The sequence below is a fragment of the Antennarius striatus genome, chromosome 3, assembly GCF_040054535.1.
Source record: "Antennarius striatus isolate MH-2024 chromosome 3, ASM4005453v1, whole genome shotgun sequence".
NCBI classification, from domain to species: domain Eukaryota; kingdom Metazoa; phylum Chordata; class Actinopteri; order Lophiiformes; family Antennariidae; genus Antennarius; species Antennarius striatus.
Window position 1 is genome coordinate 19,218,571 of NC_090778.1, and position 18,673 is coordinate 19,237,243.

The following is an 18,673-nucleotide window of genomic DNA, read 5'->3' on the forward strand; positions in this document are numbered from 1 at the left end:
GGTCAAGGAAAAGTGAGAGAGAGAGAGAGAGAGAGAGAGAGAGAGAGAGAGAGAGAGAGAGAGAGAGAGAGAGAGAGAGAGAGAGAGAGAGAGAGAGAGAGAGAGAGAGAGAGAGAGAGAGAGAGAGAGAGAGAGAGAGAGAGAGAGAGAGAGAGAGAGAGAGAGAGAGAGAGAGAGAGAGAGAGAGAGAGAGAGAGAGAGAGAGAGAGAGAGAGAGAGAGAGAGAGAGAGAGAGAGAGAGAGAGAGCAGATAGGCCAGTTTGAATTCCATGTCCATAATGCGCTGTCGCTGAATTGGGGGCGGGATTTCCAGGCCTTTTGATATCCTGTCTTCCATCCGCGTTCTCCACCTGTGCACCTGTTCTCCAACAGGGACTGTATGTACACATGTCGTAGATGAACTGAACATTTGCAAACTGTTCAGCTTTTGACTAATGGATAGAAACACAAAATAACTCAGTACAGAAAGATAATGTAACAGTAGATCATGACAGAGAAGGGAAACTGACTCATTTATCTCTGTAAAGTGAGAGAAATAGAAAACATAATTAGAGAGAAATCAACATGGCAATCCAGCAGCAACCTTGAAAAGGCTCTGTGTGAATATTACGGAACACTGGACTGCAACTAAACTAAGTCCATAAATTCTCCCTGGCTGCTTACTTACTCAAAGATGGAGCAAAATAATGTGTGTCTATAATGAATGCATTGAGATAAGAGAGTACAAGAGCGAGGGAGGACGGCTCAGAATCTGAAGGTCCTAGGAGGAGAGATGTTTTTTCCTGCAGAAACCACGTTACTGAGAGGTATTTACATTAAGTATGCTCAGTCATCATGACCTGCATGTAAAGTCATGTTAACCAACAGTTTTAATCCCTCAGAAATGGTTCGCCATATTCTCAAATTAAAAGCTTATACTTACTAATGTCTATTATGCATTATTATACAAAAATACACCTATATCAACAGCGTTATTAAAATGACTACTGAAAAGTGTCCTGTGAGTACAAACAATGGATTGCTATACCCTTTATCTACAAAAGTGAAACCCACTTCATCTGCTGTTGCTGGTCGTGGGGTGTTGGAGCCTATTCCAGCCAACTGGGTGCGTTAGGCAGGGGACACTCCAGGCGCGATGCCAGCACATCGCATATCCATACATATACACAGAAAAACACGCACGGACACACTTGCACCTAAGAATATCTATGATAAATATTACAAATGTTTTTATACCCATCTTATGCCCACTGCTTTGCTCTACTATCCTGTTTCAAGGACAAGCAAACCTTGGTTTTTGAATGCTTTAGACATGGAACACTTTGGAATTTGACCAAAAAATTTGGAATTTTTTTGTGAGGAGTCGAACAAAATTTGGAAGTCGAACGCGAAACAAACTCAATAACATCCATCCTTCTCCTCCTCTCCCTCTCCAGCATTCATGTATGCCAACTGCTCACCACCACAAGGGGGAAAAAAAGTATCTTTATTGTTCTAATGCTTTAACCGTAATGTGCTTTTTATTTTAGTTTATTGTATTCAATAATTTTTCACTTAATTTGCGTTCCATTGCCTATGGTACGAGTTACGGTACCGTAAACTTCTGTCCAAAAGATTATGGTAACTCGTACCTTAGGCTAACCTAATTACGTCAATGTTTTTTTTCTCTTTCTGTTATGATACCAGACTTGCTCATCCAGAATCTGCGTGGTGAATGATAAGCGGAAAGAAATAAGTTTTCCTCTTCTTTATTGAACCGGAACCTGCTACGCTCACCTGAACACACAATTGAACACTGGCACATTACGCATGTCGCACTCAACAGAACGAGAACATTATATTTATGCTCTTATTTTGCGACAGGAAGTCCCAAAATAAGAGCGTCACAGGAAGTCCCAAAATAAGAGCGTCACAGGATCATACTTAACATTTTCTTTCTTTTATATTTCTTTGATATGTTTCATTACTATACAATTTGATATATAAATGACTATATGAAAAAGCATATAGTACGCAGCTACAGCGGCAGAAAATGGATGGATATTATGTTGAAAAAAGGTAGTTTTATAGCGTCTTGGAACGGATTAAGACCATTTACATTATTTGTAATGGAAAAATGCATTTGTAATTCGAACAAATCGGTATTCGAACAGCCACGAATTGTGGTCGGAAACCGAGGTTTGCCTGTAAGTCTGAGGCCCCGTCCACACGATGACGGATTTTTTTTAAAACGCAACTTTTTAAAACACAATCGAAAACGATTCGCGTCCACACGACAGCGTCTTTTTAAAAATCTCCATCCACACTTAAACGCGCCAGTGCGTTTTTGAAGACAGCTACTGTATAAGCATGCCAAACCATGTGGTGACATTATTGAGTCAAATTTTATCCGATAGGAATCCTCCGTGTTTTGTTGTCACAACACACGGGCCCATAAATATGACGTCACAGCGGTTTTCGTCGCAGGCAAGACGTCAGCGTTTTCAAAAAAATCCACCTCGGCCAGCGTTTTTGAAAAGTTGCGTTTTCATTCCGGATATCTGCATTGTCGTGTGGACAGAAGGTGTAAACGCAACAAAAAAGTTGCATTTTAAAAAAAATCCATTATCGTGTGGACGGGGCCTGAGTTGTTCCGATTTTTCATGCGCATCCACCCCTCCCCACTTACACACACACACATGCACGCGGACACACACACACACGCACGCGGACACACACACACACGCACGCACGCGGACACACACACGCACGCGGACACACACACACACACACACACACACTATGTATTACACTTCTATGGTAGCGGAATACATCAAAACACAACTTCCTTTTCTTGCATCTGTGCTGTAAATAACAGTGTTGCGTGTGTGTGTGTGTGTGTGTGTGTGCGTGCGTGCATGCGTGCGTGTGGACGTTTGACACCACAGGACGATAACCTACCTCGTTCATCACCATCATTTCACAGTGTCGCGCCAACCTCGCTTTCATCATCACACTGAGATGGCAACAATTTGGTCCAGCCTTGCCATAAATCAGTGATACATCACCTCAGTATATGTGTGGTGTGTGTGGGTTTGTGTGTGTGTGTGTGTGTGTTTGTATGAGCCTGTCTATTATATGTTTCTCTGTGTTCATCCATACTCATCATCCTTGTCAGTGTGGCAGTGCTTCGGTCATATTGCTGTCATCAAATGAAGCTTTAACAGTTGCATGCTTGTTTGAGACAGAGGAATTACTTCCCTACATTTTTCCAGGTATTTCTTATGCTGTTTAGGAGCACCTCTGTGAAAGAGAGGCTGGCAAACAACTGAATATATGTCATGATTGTAAACTAAAAGATTTCCAGATTGATCTGTGATCTGTGAGTCTTATCGTACAGCATCCCTTGTTCATTCCAGTATTATATGGGTGTAAAAAGCAAACTACTTATTTACTGTCTGATTATTACCATAAACAAACCAGGAAATGAATACCAAGCATTGGACCATTTGATCAATCTACTCTGCTCCTGGATGCTGTACCTTTTCCAACTCACCACTGTTTATGATCATACAGTTGTTGTGGAATAGATGGTTTGGAAATAGGTTGGTGAATTATTGGAGTCATATCCAATGTGTGTATGTGAATGTAAGTGTGTGTGTGTGTGTGTGTGCGTGCGTGCGTGCATGCGTGTGTGCGTGCATGCGTGCATGTGTGTGCCCGCCCTTGGGGTGTCTGTGTAAAGCAAGATTCAGTGCTTTTATTTCCTGGTTGATTTATGTGATGACGTTTGCCTTATGCTCACAATCACATTATTGGTTAAGAGGAAGAGCCAGGATTATGTGTTTTGTGGGTGTACATAACCATGTGTGTCTACTTTTGTACACCAGCTTGAAGTGATGCCATTCTAAAGTAATTGACAGAGAACAGCAGTGACTCACCCATCCTCCTTTTGATGCTCACAGCTTGGCACTCTGACGTGTTCATATATGTACTGTAGTTGTCACAATCCGCTCCTGGTTTTCCCCTCATCCGCCCAGCTCTACCTGCCTTCCACTCCAAACTCATCAGTGCAACTGCCTTCACCTGTGTTTCCTCACCTGATTAGCACCTGCCTGCTCAGTACATATACCCTCCCATTCCTCTGAGTCTCTGCCAGATTGTCTTTGTGTCATGCATAGCTCTCTCGTGTTGATCTCCGGACTGCTTCCTCGGTTTCGACTCTGCCTGTCTTCGACCCGTCTTCCTCGTCTCTGCCCCGGTAAACTGACCAGCCTTCTGTCCTTGACTACTCTGCCTGCTCGTTCCTGTTCTGATACCTGTCACCTGGGATTCCTGGTTACGGAGACTGTTTATCTGGAATATTGCTGCCATTCTGTGCGAACCCCAGAATAAACTGTTGGACTATTACTGCTCTGGTCTCAGTCTGTGCTGTACGTGGGTCCTACCTCTGACCTGTTACAGTAGTCTCCTCAGATAGTCAGTAATAATACTAAGTAAAGGTTAAATTAATGAACCAAAGTTGAGAATTTAGACAGAAAAGTTAAATATTTTTCTGATCATAACTCAGTTCCATGACAATATCCGTCTGCCCCTAACACATTGTCTCGTAACTCTGGTGAGATTGTGAAAGGCATTAGTCTGACAGCAGAATAAAAAAAGGGATCGAAAATGTAATGTCTAATATTTATTAGAACTGATTTTGGAAGATGATTCGCATGCATGCAATTAGCATTTTTTTTACTGCAAACTATATATTTTTAGAAATGCCAACGTCCTCAAAAAAACAAAACAAAAAAAACAAGAAATCTCAACACCCTCATTATGGGGTGTTGAAGTTGTACATAGAAGAAGTCAATACTTGCTATAATGCCTTATTTGAATTTATTTCAGCTGAGTACTTTTGCTTTAATGATGAATAACTCACAGGCACAATAAACATAAAAAAAAGTAAAGTGTTAAGAGGCCTTGGAATAAAAGAGACACAATTTGTCTGAAGTTACTTCTGTCCATAACACTCTCTTTTAATGAAATACATCCAGAGAATTCCCTACTTGTCTATTTGTATGAAATAATCTTGAATTTCTAACGGTTGTTATATCTGTTTTGTACTCCAAAGTGATAGTTTAAAGTCAGACTTTTTATGACTTTCTCCTCTTTTCTCCACTGTCCATTCTTTTGACCTCTAGACACACATAACCGAACACTTTCATCTTGTGTCGCAGAGCTAGTTTAAAATGTGTACAAATCCCTCCCCAACAGTACCATCTTCAAGCTTGAATCATGTTAATAATTAATCTCTAATGGAATAATTAATGTGTCTTTGTGTTTCACTCTTTATCACTTTCTCCAGGCCTGTTTGTCTTACTTTATGTGTACTGCAAAATCAGTCAGTTGGAGGAGTATTTACAGTTGCAAAAATCAAATGGATCAAATAATAGGGATGCATACTTAATGGACCCTTTTGATGAGGAGGCAATTAGAATGCCACTTGTAACTGCCTTCAAATGGCAGTTTGTTTTGAATTTGATGTGACAAGGTTGTGTTTAAATTTGCTGTCCTTCAGAAATGTAATTTTAAGCAACAGTTTCTTCGAAAAATGAGAGGGGAAATCATATTTTTTGATGATTACTGTCATTAAAGTCTCTGTGTCGATGAAATGTTAAACTTCTGGGGATTAGCTAAACATTAGAATATGAGAGTATTAGTTCTAAAGTCTATGTATGGGATACTCTTCTGCATTGCACTACTAACACACACACACACACACAGACACACACACACACACACAGACACACACACACACACACACACACACACACACACACACAAACTCACTGACTCTCTCTCTCTCTCTCTCTCTCTCTCTCTCTCTCTCTCTCTCTCTCCCTGTTCAGCATACAACTTATTTTTGGTCAAATATACTGTAGTTAGTTGTGCTTCACTGGCTCACACAATTAGCCAGCCCTGTGGATTCAGGGGGACAAGTGAAGTTGGACTGAGAGATGCAAAGAGAACAATGGAAGGAACAAATACACATTGTTTGCTGTGTTACGTACACATACCAAATCTACACCACAAACTGTCTTCACTTGTCTATCTCAGCTATGCCACTGATTGACATTTATTTCTATGACCAATTTAGCATTGACTTTTGGCAACTGTATCTGTCAGTTCAGATACTGGCACACACAAGTGCTTTCTTCATTTGTTTGTCTTTGTGTTGCAATCTTTTTGGCTGACTCAATGTGCCATTGAACATCATGCGACCTAGAATGAACTACAGGTGACCTATTTCTCCTTAAAATCGTGCCTCATTCAAGCTGGGTCCCAGTTCAGGAGATGGACACCTAAAGCTTCCATATGTAATAGAATTGGAGCCTCTCCAAACAATCAATGTTCACATAACCTATGGAAAACATAAATACTGCGTTTGAATGAAGGTGGTCATGAGTTCAATGGTAAATAGTTGTATGGAAAATTGAATACGCAATTATACAATTATTGCATTGCATCATTTGGTACCATGAAAATGGCCCAGCTAAACTCACATGTTTTGCGTGGTTTATACACACTTTGATGATAAAACTGGACCTTTTCTTATAACATTCTATTGAAGACCTCGACATGTAATACATGATTACATGGATTTGTTATGGCAATGGACTCTTAGATAAAGCTGAGCCTAATCAATCAATCAGTCAAGTTTTATTTATATAGCGCTTAATCATGGCAATAGACATTTCAAAGAATTTTAACAGAGAAACCCAATTGAACCCTCCAGAGCAAGCATAAGCAACAGTGGTGGGGAAAAACACCCTCTATGAGAAAGAAACTCCAGGCAAGACCCAGATTCTTTGGGTGGCCATCTGCCTTGACTGATTGAGACAAAGGGAGAATGGCAGATAGGCCTGATGCAGTCAGTGTTGTAGTTGTAGTTAGACGATTGGGGTTGTTGTCTTCAATACATGTTTCCCATTGGTAAATTCAAGGCACAATTCAGCTACGTTGATGACTGTATGGCGGCACGGAGGAATAAAGGAAGCAGGACCCCAGTCGATGGATAGATGAGGGGTGGTACTGGTGGGCTTGGAGGAGAAGGTCCACAGAACATGGATAGATGGGGGTGATACTGGTGGGCTTGGAGGTGCAGGTCGACAGAGGATGGTCCACAGCGGATGTGCGGATGAGGGGTGGAACAGTATGGTGACACGGAGGAAGAGAGGCAACAGGACCCTAGCCGATGGTTAGATAAGGGGTGATACTGGTGGGATGGGAAGAGCAGGTCCACAGCGGATGGGTGGATGAGGGGTGAACCTGAGAAAACCTAAAAGGACATAGAGTACAGAGACTCCAGGGAAGGAGTTGAGTTCGTAAGAACTCCTGTTTAGTGAAACTCTTTACATTAACTCGTTGCTGTCTGATCATTTCAAATGTTCTCTAACACTGAGTAAAAGTTTACTCTTTTCCTTTCCATTTTTTGTCCTTGTTAACAGGTGCCATATTTGATGAGTCAGCACGAAAAGATGATGAGGTGTTTCGTCTTGCTGTGGCAGATCTGAATTTGAACAATGATATCTTGGAGACAGAGAAGATCACCATATCCGTGGAATTCGTAGACGGAAACAACCCTTTCCAGGCTGTCCAAGAAGGTAGGATGATCAAGTCAAAGTCAGATGATTAATAGTTCTATCTCAGTTGGTACACTCAACTTAGTGTGCTCAATACAACATGCAACAAAAATTATTCATCATTAATTCCTTCACAATTAACAAATTTCATGTTTTTGTGCTTCGAATGAAGCAAAGTTTTGAAAACATCTGGCCATTCTATGACGAAAGAAAAGGGCCTGTAAAGTGTGATGTTGAGAGAAACTGGATTTATGATGACTATTGCAGAGGACTTTCTTGTTATATACTGTATATATATATTGGATTGTGAAATTAGTGACAAACTTTAGCTAGTTGAATCACATGCATGTCCCCACCTATATATTTGAATAAGCTCACTTGAAAGTCTCACGCTACCAAACTGTCACCAACCCCACCCACTACCTGTCAATCAAGTGCCCAACCAATCAAGGCGCATCTGCCAGAAGGAATCACGTGAACAATATGGCGTAAGGCATCTGCTATGTTAGGAGAAGAAATAACTATACATGGACTTCCCGGTTAACATAATTTTACAGTGTCATAACTGTCCAACATTTTTTATGTTTTTGAGCAGAGTCCCCAAACAGCAGAAATGAGACAGAAAATGAAAAAAAAAAAATTCTGAGTGAAACTCCGACTGAGACAGAGGAAAGGATTGTGTCACAAAAAGAGAAGTACTACTTTGCCAGAGCCAATGAATGTGGGGTATACAAAAAGTATGTCCGTTTACACAAGGACTGCTTTGGCCAAAAAGGAAACTCTTATATTTGCGACGTCCGTCCGTTTACGAACAGCAGGGGTTGAACATTCTTAAATGCTGTTGTACCATCGTCAAAAAATGGGCAAAACTCAACTGAAAAGGGTGAAATCAAAGCTTAACTTTTTTTCTTTTTTTTTAATATTAAATACTGATTTTGACCCCCGAAGGGAAACTAAGAATACACACTCTACTTAGTGGTTCAAACACATGCATACATATTAGTGAATACATGCCTCTGTAGCACAGGCACAAACACACAAGGGGGCCTGTAGGCATACAGGGGAGGTACAGTGGTGCGCAGCCCCCTATGTGGAGTGCCCAAATGGAGCGCTTTACACGTTTATTAAGTTTCCTTCCAGCCTTGCTCATGTATGCAATCAACAACCAATCTATGGCCAAAACAATTAATACTCCTCCAATGAAGACGAGCTGAATCCCTACTGTGATCTCATTCTCTACGGATGATTTTGAAAAGCGCCTCCACCAGATTGCAGGCTCAACGGAGGTCAGGATGGCGTTGGCACTGTAACGGATGTCCTGTTGGTTTTGGTTCCTAGTGTTCAACGCTCGCAACAGGATGTTTCCAGCACTGGAAAGTTACATCATCAAAAACTTCAACTTTTATTGTTCTAAAAAAATGTATATATCACTGTTCAGGTGGTAATCTAGAAGTAATATGTGCCAGCATACATTACATCACCGTGTCTCACGTTGTGTTGCCACAAAAGCTCGGCTATTATCAGTTGGCTATTGTTTAGCTGGAGCTCTCCACGTTAGCAGTGTAGCGTTAGCTCCATAGAACAAGGTAGCTATTTATTCTTTTCATATGTTTGGTGTGAAGTCTGATATTATTGTTTTATTGTGGAATTTCCACAGGTTCCCGCTAGTTTGTCTATGTGTGTGTGTTATATACTGTACACACACACACACACACACACACACACACACACACACACACACACACACACACACACACACACACACACACACACACACACACACATGCTTAAGGGCGCCTCAACAGTGGTCTGGAGGTGAGCTGACACCTCCCACTTTCAGCTCACACTCCGGGTGTGTCTTGGGCAGGAGCGGGAATCAAACCGCCGAATGTAGAATATTGGATGACCCGCTCTACTGCCTGCTGTGCAACTGAGCCACTGCCACCTCAACATCATTAGACACATTTTTGCCTCCTTCATCACCATTAGACACATTTTTTGGCAGGTAGTCATAGTGTCCTATAAGTTATAGAAGGTGGAGAAGCAGCAAAGGAAAAAGAAAAAATATAAAATTGTTTGATGGTAGATATCATGACTGTATTGGATGTAGACTTGGACCTCATTGGTATCATGCTCTTCTGTGTCTTGTCGTAGAATTTAGCTTGATGTTGAAGCTGGCAGAAACTTTACTTCATGCAAATGTAGTTTGAACAAGAAATGGTCTCATTTTTTATATATGGCCATCAATGAGTGGATGTGCTTGTCTACACAACACATTTCAAATCCAATTATTGGTAGAGTTGCATATTCATGCCCACCAGAAGATTAACACACATAGTTGCTTATCCACAATCAAAACATATTGTAGATTTAATTCTCTGGTACAATACTTTAGTCCTGTGTTAAAATGTTATTCATTTAATAGCCTTAACTGATGAATTAATCAAAGACCCTCAGGTTTATACAAATCTGTATTTGGAGCAATCTCTATTAAAATTATTGGGGGGTTTTTTCTTCCTTTCATCCCATCATCTGATTAGTGGATCAAATGGTGAATAAGTACAGAATTATACAGTACTCATGGGAAGCAGTTTTGTTTCATAATAGTGAATGAAATAATGAGAACAATGGACTGAAAAACTTGTAGTAATTAGCTATAATGTTTGTCATTCACCAAGTGAACATATTTACCTAATATTTCCATGAATAATCAAAGTTATAAAGCTTCTAACATTGTTTTATTTTTTCCATCTTCAGATCAGATTTCAAATCAGAGCTATAAAACAAAATACAAACCATTGCAAATATTTACAACATATTCTGTAAATCTTAAAAAAGAGTTTATGCTGTCTGCACAATAAACAAATCTTTGTTAACACCACCAAGGAGGATTACATGAATAACAAATTATTTTCCACTGTCAGGAGTAGGATTTAATCGTGAGTGAGCCGATAGCAGACAAAGACAATTTTACACCATCACTGTGTTTTACCCCAATATTTGACCTGATCTCTGTGCCCTGTTTTTGGCTCGGACCAAAGGTCCACTAAACAATGGTTAAGCATAAGGAATAACATCCCCAACACATAAATCACAAGTAATGCCTTTACCTACTACTTTATTTTACCTTTATTGGTATTACAGGAATTATGACTCCACAGGAATGTGATTGAGAAAGGGGTAAAATCTTAGTAATAATTGATCTGTATGTTGATCAAAGCAAACAACCTGGAAAAGGCTTTCATTCAAAAGACATGTTCAAAAGTGCATTGTCCTCAATCTTTCTCGAAGGACAGCTAACTTTATGCAAAACACAGATCTACCATGACTTGGATGACTGAGAATTTTCAGACATATTGGTGCAGGTAGAACCATAGCATTAGAGCCACTTGAGGGCTGCCAACCTGAACCTACTCAGATTTAATCTATAGTTATCAAAAACAGCCAGGATCATCAAACCGATGACCTAAATTGCGATTACATGGAAGTGTATTTAATAACAGCAACAATAATAACAATAATAATTGGCCTTGGAAATGCGAGAGTTCAAAACAATTGAGAAAGTTATACACATACATTACTTGACACATTAAAATCTCTGTGTTGAATAAAGTTAACTGGACTTTTAGGAAAAGCTTCAAGCTCTTCTTCCATGACCTGAATAACTGTGAATCTTCACAGACACTAATTAAGATCTGTTTTCCAAAACAGCTAGACTGTAGAGGTCTGGGTACGGCTGTAAATGTCAATAGGATAATAACTAAATGGCACAAATACCCTCTTTAGTGCAATTTGGCTATTCTGCTAGCATAGCAAGGGTAAAATCAATGAACTGTTTTTGGCTTCGGTATATTTTCTGGAAAACTTGTGGTTTTATGTTTCATTACAACCCTTATTAAGTTACAAATAACTTATTTTTATATACTTTAAGTAGAGAAAGCATTTAAAGATATTACAGAAACATTTAAATTGGGTTAAAAACTGTCCAATGCATTATTAAAAAACTGAAAGGATAGTGGGGACCCATCATCTTCAAGGAAGAAATGTGGCCGGAATAAAATCCTGAATGATCGTGATCAGTGATCACTTAAATGTTTGGTGAAATCAAATCAAATAAAAACAACAGTAGAACTCAGGGCTATGTTTAATAGCGGTCAGGCTATTAAACATAGTCTATTAAGTGTCCTTATTTCCCTCGCAATCAAGATTGACTATATTTGCAAATAAGATGACCATTTTTTTATTTGTTTGAATACCTACAGTCTCTAAGGGGGAAGAAGAAAGAGAATAGCTGGTTAGAGCAGAACAACAAGTCGATGATGACAAGGTTGTTAAAATTCTACAAGATGTGCTGGGAAGGAAACTCTTACCAGCAGTTATCTACTCAAGAACTGCTCAGAATAGATGTGTGACATTTCCCTTCATCTTCACAAAATCACACCAACTCCACAGGATTACTTGTTTCTGTTAGGATTTTATGATTGTACCTGTAGTCAAGATTGAAGCACCGCAATCATGAAATAATTTCTCACCTGTTGTATCTACTTCCCTTCCAATGAAAACTTTTGAGATGATTTTAAAAGTGTAGATTTTGGCTTCACTTGAGTCCAAATTGGATCCACTCCAATTCGATTACATATCCATCAGGTATACTGAGGATACGACAGGCATCCTACTCACTACGGTTCTGGTTTATCTGGATGGTTCAAATAATTTTATACGGCTACTTTTTATTGACTCCTGCTAAGCTTTCAAATGTTTATAAGACCACAGTTTACCTTACATTGACAGTATTACGTTTGTTTGAACATGCAGGGTGGGGTCCCAAATGGTAAAAAAAAATTGTTGATCTCTTTCCCAAATGCCGTGCTCTTTCAAGACCTTTATCTGTTTTACATACAGATGAATGTTTGTGTTCTTTTGAGACACATCATTACTTTTGCAGATGATAGTATCATTATGTCCTTGCTTAGTAATTGGGAAACTGACCATGATCCATCAATGAGTGGATATTATTCTAATTATTCCTTTAATGTACTGTAAGTCTAACATGAACGAAGAGATAAGTTACTTCAGAAAGAAGACTCCCATTTGTCCAGCTGTTATTCATTGCTGGGCCTCTGAAATTGTTTTGCACTGCAAGTCTCTAGAGTAGTGGTTCTTAACCTTGTTGAAGATACCGAACCCTGTCGGTTTCATATTTCATACTATGAATTAAAATATTAAGAAAGCAATCAGATGACGTACAATCATGACAGGCATAAATCCACCACTGAGTGCGCAAAGTCCCATGTAGCACAGGTAGGCTAATTGGTGTTGCGTGATCACCTGCAGCCAGTGATGGCTAAGGGGGGCGTGTCATCACAAATTGACACGATGTGTCAAACGTACAGGGATTTGTGTATGTTCGGCAAAAACACCCGACACATCACGTCTGGTGTTTTGTCTTGACCTCCATCTCTGCCAAACCCCTGAGACCGACTCACCGAACCCCTAGGGTTCGATCTAACCTAGGTTAAGAACCACTGCTCTAGAGGATGTAACTGATGATAAATTATCTTTTGAATCAAACACCAATTTCGGCAAAAGCCCATAATGCTCCTACTTGTATTGGCTTAAGATTTTAATGTCAAGTTTGAAGTTTTAAAGTTTTACTGACTGATATTTTATGAAATCAAGGCGTTTTAACTTGACAGTTATCTACTCATTTACCTTAAAACACAGGATGGGTTTACAAGGTATTATTAAAATGCACTTCAAAATGGGAGGCATGTATATGAATGACCTCCATCAAATTAATGTCAGCGTTGCTAAGAAGAAACTTTGGTCTATTTAACTCCAACGTGATTAGGGGTTGTGTTTTGAGAGATTGGATTGACTGGATTGTGTGTACAAGAAATAAGCCTTCTGGGATAATGAAGTTTACCTTGACCTTCTCAAATTCACAGAATATTGTCGATTTGGAATTTTGATGAACAAGCAACTGTCAGTGGCACATTCATTTTTTCAGAATCACTGACAATCAGGATATAAGACACATCTTTTAGTAGACAGCAAAATGACAGCAAATTAGTTTTTATTGGGCAATTTACATCACCTTCAGCAGAAAAAAAATGCTTGAAAGAAAACCATTAATTAAACTTGGAACAACATATTTTACATCTACATTTAACCCAGATTTAGAGCCAGAAGAGTTTCAGAAAAAACATTAAGATCAACATACAGATGCATTCTGTGTACAATTGAGGAGTATAATTGAAATCCGAAATTAGGTAATGTTTATTATTCTGTTCTTAACTGGAAACTCACTGGACTTTTTATGCTGATGTGTGTATCTTTCACTGGACTCACTGGAAACATAAAAGCATATTTTGTAATGATATGTAAGCATAACCCATCAGCAGATTCAATCAAACAAACAAAATGACTACCCTGTACCTAAATGCTCACAAAAGACTCAAAATAGGCTTTGATTAATTTTAAGATATCAAAAGTTCACTAAAGATGATGACATGATGCTTTGCTATACAGTACCTGAGTAGGAGCAAGGGTAATTTAAGTTAATTCTTCAAGTTAAAGCATGAAGAAGGAGTTTAGAAAATGCAATCAGTGATTCAGTCAAATGATAATGATGTACAAAGACCCACACACACACACACACACACACACACACACACACACACACACACACGCATACACGCACAGAGAGAAAGAGATAAATATTTTAATGCTTTGTTGGGAGGATTGTGTGTAGATGTACTTTTTTATGTTGATGTGTGTACCTGTTTATTTTTGTGTCATTCTAAAAACCTTTTTAAGGGAGTTGCTTTGATATAAGGCCTCTGCAATTTTGTTTGGCACTCAGGCTGTAATTCTTTGAAGTCCCGCATTGAGCAGTTATATTATTTGGGCTTTGTATCAGGTAGGCTGAATATTTATTTTATTTTTTCTGGACAGTGAGCAGCATGCATTTCAAGTGGGTTATTTAAATTATAATAATTATGTAAAATCAAGACTTTGAATAAAGAGCGCTGTACAGCACAGCAGGAGGTGGCATTTTAACAAGTCCTCTCTACAAGCGGACTGAATCAGCAGCTTATTTCTCATACAGTACTGTTTATTTCTTTCTGTATATCTTGAACATTTCTGACAAGGTGGTTGGAAAGAAGTTAGTTCACTTCGGATGTGGATTAACTATTTACTATAATGCTTGAAAAATAAAGCATGTAAGAAATCCTGGCTTAAATAGGAGGCTAATATTCTTCCAGAAGAAATGCAGCCGCTAAACATGAAATGATGTAAACAGTAGCAACAGGTACAAAAAAGTATGGAGGGGAATTTGGACTTTTGTGTTATGTCTAATTCTATGTACCATGTCTCTCAGAATGTTTCCAAGTTGATTAATAATGAGATTGCCATCCTGTAATGATTTGCATACTGTTCAAGCAAGTGTAAGTGACTTGAATTTGTCAGTTTCGTGGTGTGAAGACAGAAATTACTTATTGCTTTCTCTTGCATTTTGTCTATGTATATGTGTGTGCGTGTGTGTGTGTGTGGCATGTCTCCCTCCCTTTGTCCAGCATGGTGCTTAATTGAAGATCTTCTCCTTTCACTTTTAATCACATTTCACTCTATACACCCTATTCTCTCATCTCCATAGTTACCAGGCCAGATATTACTTGGAAGGTGCTAAGAATCATGCAGTATACATGTGTGACTGCTGTCATGTAAGAGTGGGCCCGTTTGTGTCTCCCATCGATTATAGCAATGAGAACCCTTTAATTGGATAAGAGTCTATGGACGGGTGTCAGGGGGTGGGGTCGCTGAAAATACCATGAGAAGGAATCAACCAAAATTTTTTTTATTTTTCATCTCTGCTTTTTCTGGACTCAGAACACTGTTTATGCACATTGTGCTGCAAAGCATCCAAATATACTTCATTAGAATCGTTTGTAGGCAATTTACGGACCCTGTCATAATAAACTCCTGTTTACACACAAACACTCACACACACACACACACACACACACACACACACACACACACACACACCCTATATACGGTACGGTATTGGCCTGAATATAAGACGGTGTTTTTTGAATTGAAATAAGACAGAAAAAGTGGGGGTCGTCTTACTTTCGGGGTCTAGACATTATACCCATTCACATCGCTAGATGGCGTCAGATATTTTTAAAGCGAACGCTGAACTTAACTCCCCAGGCAAAAGTGAACTCCTGTCACGAAGAAGAAAAATAAAAATAGCAGTAATAAAGAAAAGAGAAGAAAATAAGAGAAGAGAACAGAAACTGGAGAAATGTAGCGTCAAAATGTTATTTACATTTCAGAAACCAGAAGCCATTCATTTACAAATGTAATTGCACTGTAGTTTACATATGTGAATGTTCAGATATTAAGATGTGATAGACAGTTTTGCATGATTTGAATGAGGCAAAATAACATGCTTTTCTCTCTAACATATTGTTATAATCATATGTTTCAGATGTACTGTAATTATTTTCTGTATAAAAATTAAATTTGGTGTTCAAAAAGTCTTTTTTCAAACTTGAGTCTTGAAAAAGAGGGGGTCGTCTTATAATCAGGGTCGTCTTATATTCGGGCCAATATGGTATATGTATGTGTGTGTATATATATATATATATAAATATATATATATATATATATATATATACACTGTATATATCCCCTGACCGCACGTCACTGACACACACACACACACACACTATAGAATGTTGGTATCTGCAACATTCATTCATTTTCATGTACCGCAGCTTTATCCGCCGCAGCAGGTCATGGGGAGCTGGAGCCTATCCCAGCCGGCATAGGGCGTGAGGCGGGGGACACTCCGGGCACGACGCCAGTGCACCTTTAGCCACACCCAAAGACATACAAACACGCACACACACACTCACTCCTATGGGCAATTTGGGACCGGCCAATCAACCTGAAGCACATGCTTTTGGAGGTGGGAGGAAGCCGGAGAACCTGGAGAGAACCCACGCAGACACGGGGAGAGCATGCGAACTCCGCACAGAGCCGGAGTTGCCGTGTTGTGAGGCCACAGCGCTAACCCCCGTGCCACCGTACCGCCCCAGCATCTGCAACATTTCAGACAAAAAATGAGAAAAACTATATATATATTGACAGTGATGCCAGTTATGAAATAATATGGATTTGCATTTTTTTAACATGATTTTTATCATTGCACATGGAGTAAATGCATCTTCAAACTACAATAATGGAAATCATTACAAACCTTACCTCTATGGCTAAACAGTTTTTGCTTGTTTACATGTAATTTGGACTATTGTTCTCTTGCATTCTCATTGAGGCCATTGCTTATGCTCTAACCATATTCAATACATGTCACGAAAGAAGCTAAACAAAAGATCAGCACCACAGACAGTGGCAATCATCATACTAAGTTAGCGAAGGCAGTTTCCAGCAATGAGAGGTAACACGACCAACAACACACCTCACTGAAGCATTCACATATCATTTACATCTAAGCATTAGGTCAACTTTCTCAGAGTGCCTCTGGTGAGCAGGCATACATGGACACTCCTGCTTTATGGATAGAATTAGAAAAAAATGCACATTTGTTTATCTGAAAACTGAGCTATGTTGTCTGTTAAACTCTTCCGTATGCTGTGAAACAGCCAACCAATTCACAACTGGAAATGTGTCAATAAAGGCAATCAACATAATACAAAATATTTGCTTGCATTAATGTGATTTGAGATATGCTTCAGCAGTGTTGAAGATTAATTGTTAGAACTGCTAATGGAAAATCGAACGTGTATGAAAATGATAATAACATGCTCCATTTTCAGAAGTTCTTAATTAAAGTTTCAAGGGATTCAAGGACTGAAATGTAAATTTAGAAGATTTGTCATCTCTTTAATTTATCTTTTTTGACGCAGTGGAACTCTGTTATTCAGAGGAATGATTTTAAATTGTGCCAAAGTCAGCATGAAGCAAAAGCCTTCAGGCTGTGAAAAACACTAGACTGTGTGAGTGAGATGAAAATAATTCCGTCAGACTTTGTCATCTTGATTAGTGCATGGGAATAATGTAAACAGTAACTTAAAACATGTCTTGTTTGTTGTTTGTTTGATCTTTGTTGGGACATTTGGTATTTGTTTTTACTCAGTTAGATGAAGTTCACTGGTCATTAAACATTAATGTGCAGTTTAAAAGGAGTTTGAAGACCCCCTACCTTTTTAGAATATCAGACTGGAATCCAAACATAATGTAAATGTCAGTCCCAAAAGTCAGACCACTTAATTGGAAGCAAGTGTAACACAATTAGAGTATTTTTGGCAAGCAATTTGTTTTACTGCGTAGCATGGCAGCAGACTACCCTAATTGTTTTGGTCAAATTTTTTTCAGACTATTTTGATTGTCCAGTTATGGTTAAAGGTTATTAAAGGTTGTTAAATTACTGTATATTGTCATGATACAGTATTTGTTGTGTGTATGTTTGTTGATTGATCATTGACACATTTGGTAATCATGAGCAACCTGCAGGCTCTTACAAATGTTTTGGGTTACACAGATTATATGAGCATCGCTTTGGACAAAGTGAAAAATGGATTCCTCCTCTCAAGTCCTAGAAAGACATACTTCCATTTAGAATATGAGTTTTTACCTTGCATAATTCCTAAATCATAGTCATTATTTATTTTCTCTGCTGTTTTATGGTTTCATATATTCTTCTTCTTCTTTCATATATTAACCATCACTAAAAGATGTAGCATTGTTGTTATTAATTGTAGTGGTACAAAAATAATTATAATTAATTTATGTTTAAACCCCTTATTATAATTGTATGTTTACTCCATCCTCATGATAGGTGGGTTTCCAGTATTAAGAAAAAAAAACACTTTAGGTTCATCATAATATATGACTTTGACCCATTTTAAAGACATTCTGATAGTAAATGAAACATCAATTCGAAATATGGGATTTACATAAAAGCGGAAATACATCATCCCCTACCCAATCAGCTCAAAACAAGACCGCAGTGGCAATGGCGACTGCCG

At 38.8% G+C, this 18,673-nt stretch overlaps 1 protein-coding gene across 3 annotated transcripts in view; it reads left to right on the forward strand.

Annotated features, from left to right (window-relative positions):
* The window catches only part of grid2 (glutamate receptor, ionotropic, delta 2), a 578,212-nt gene that overhangs the window by 89,633 nt on the left and 469,906 nt on the right, over positions 1-18,673 (forward strand). For all 3 annotated transcript variants that reach the window (XM_068310762.1, XM_068310763.1, XM_068310764.1), the window contains exon 2: positions 7,476-7,631. In XM_068310762.1, the coding sequence (XP_068166863.1) occupies positions 7,476-7,631 (156 nt within the window). The remainder of the gene's footprint in view (positions 1-7,475; positions 7,632-18,673) is intronic.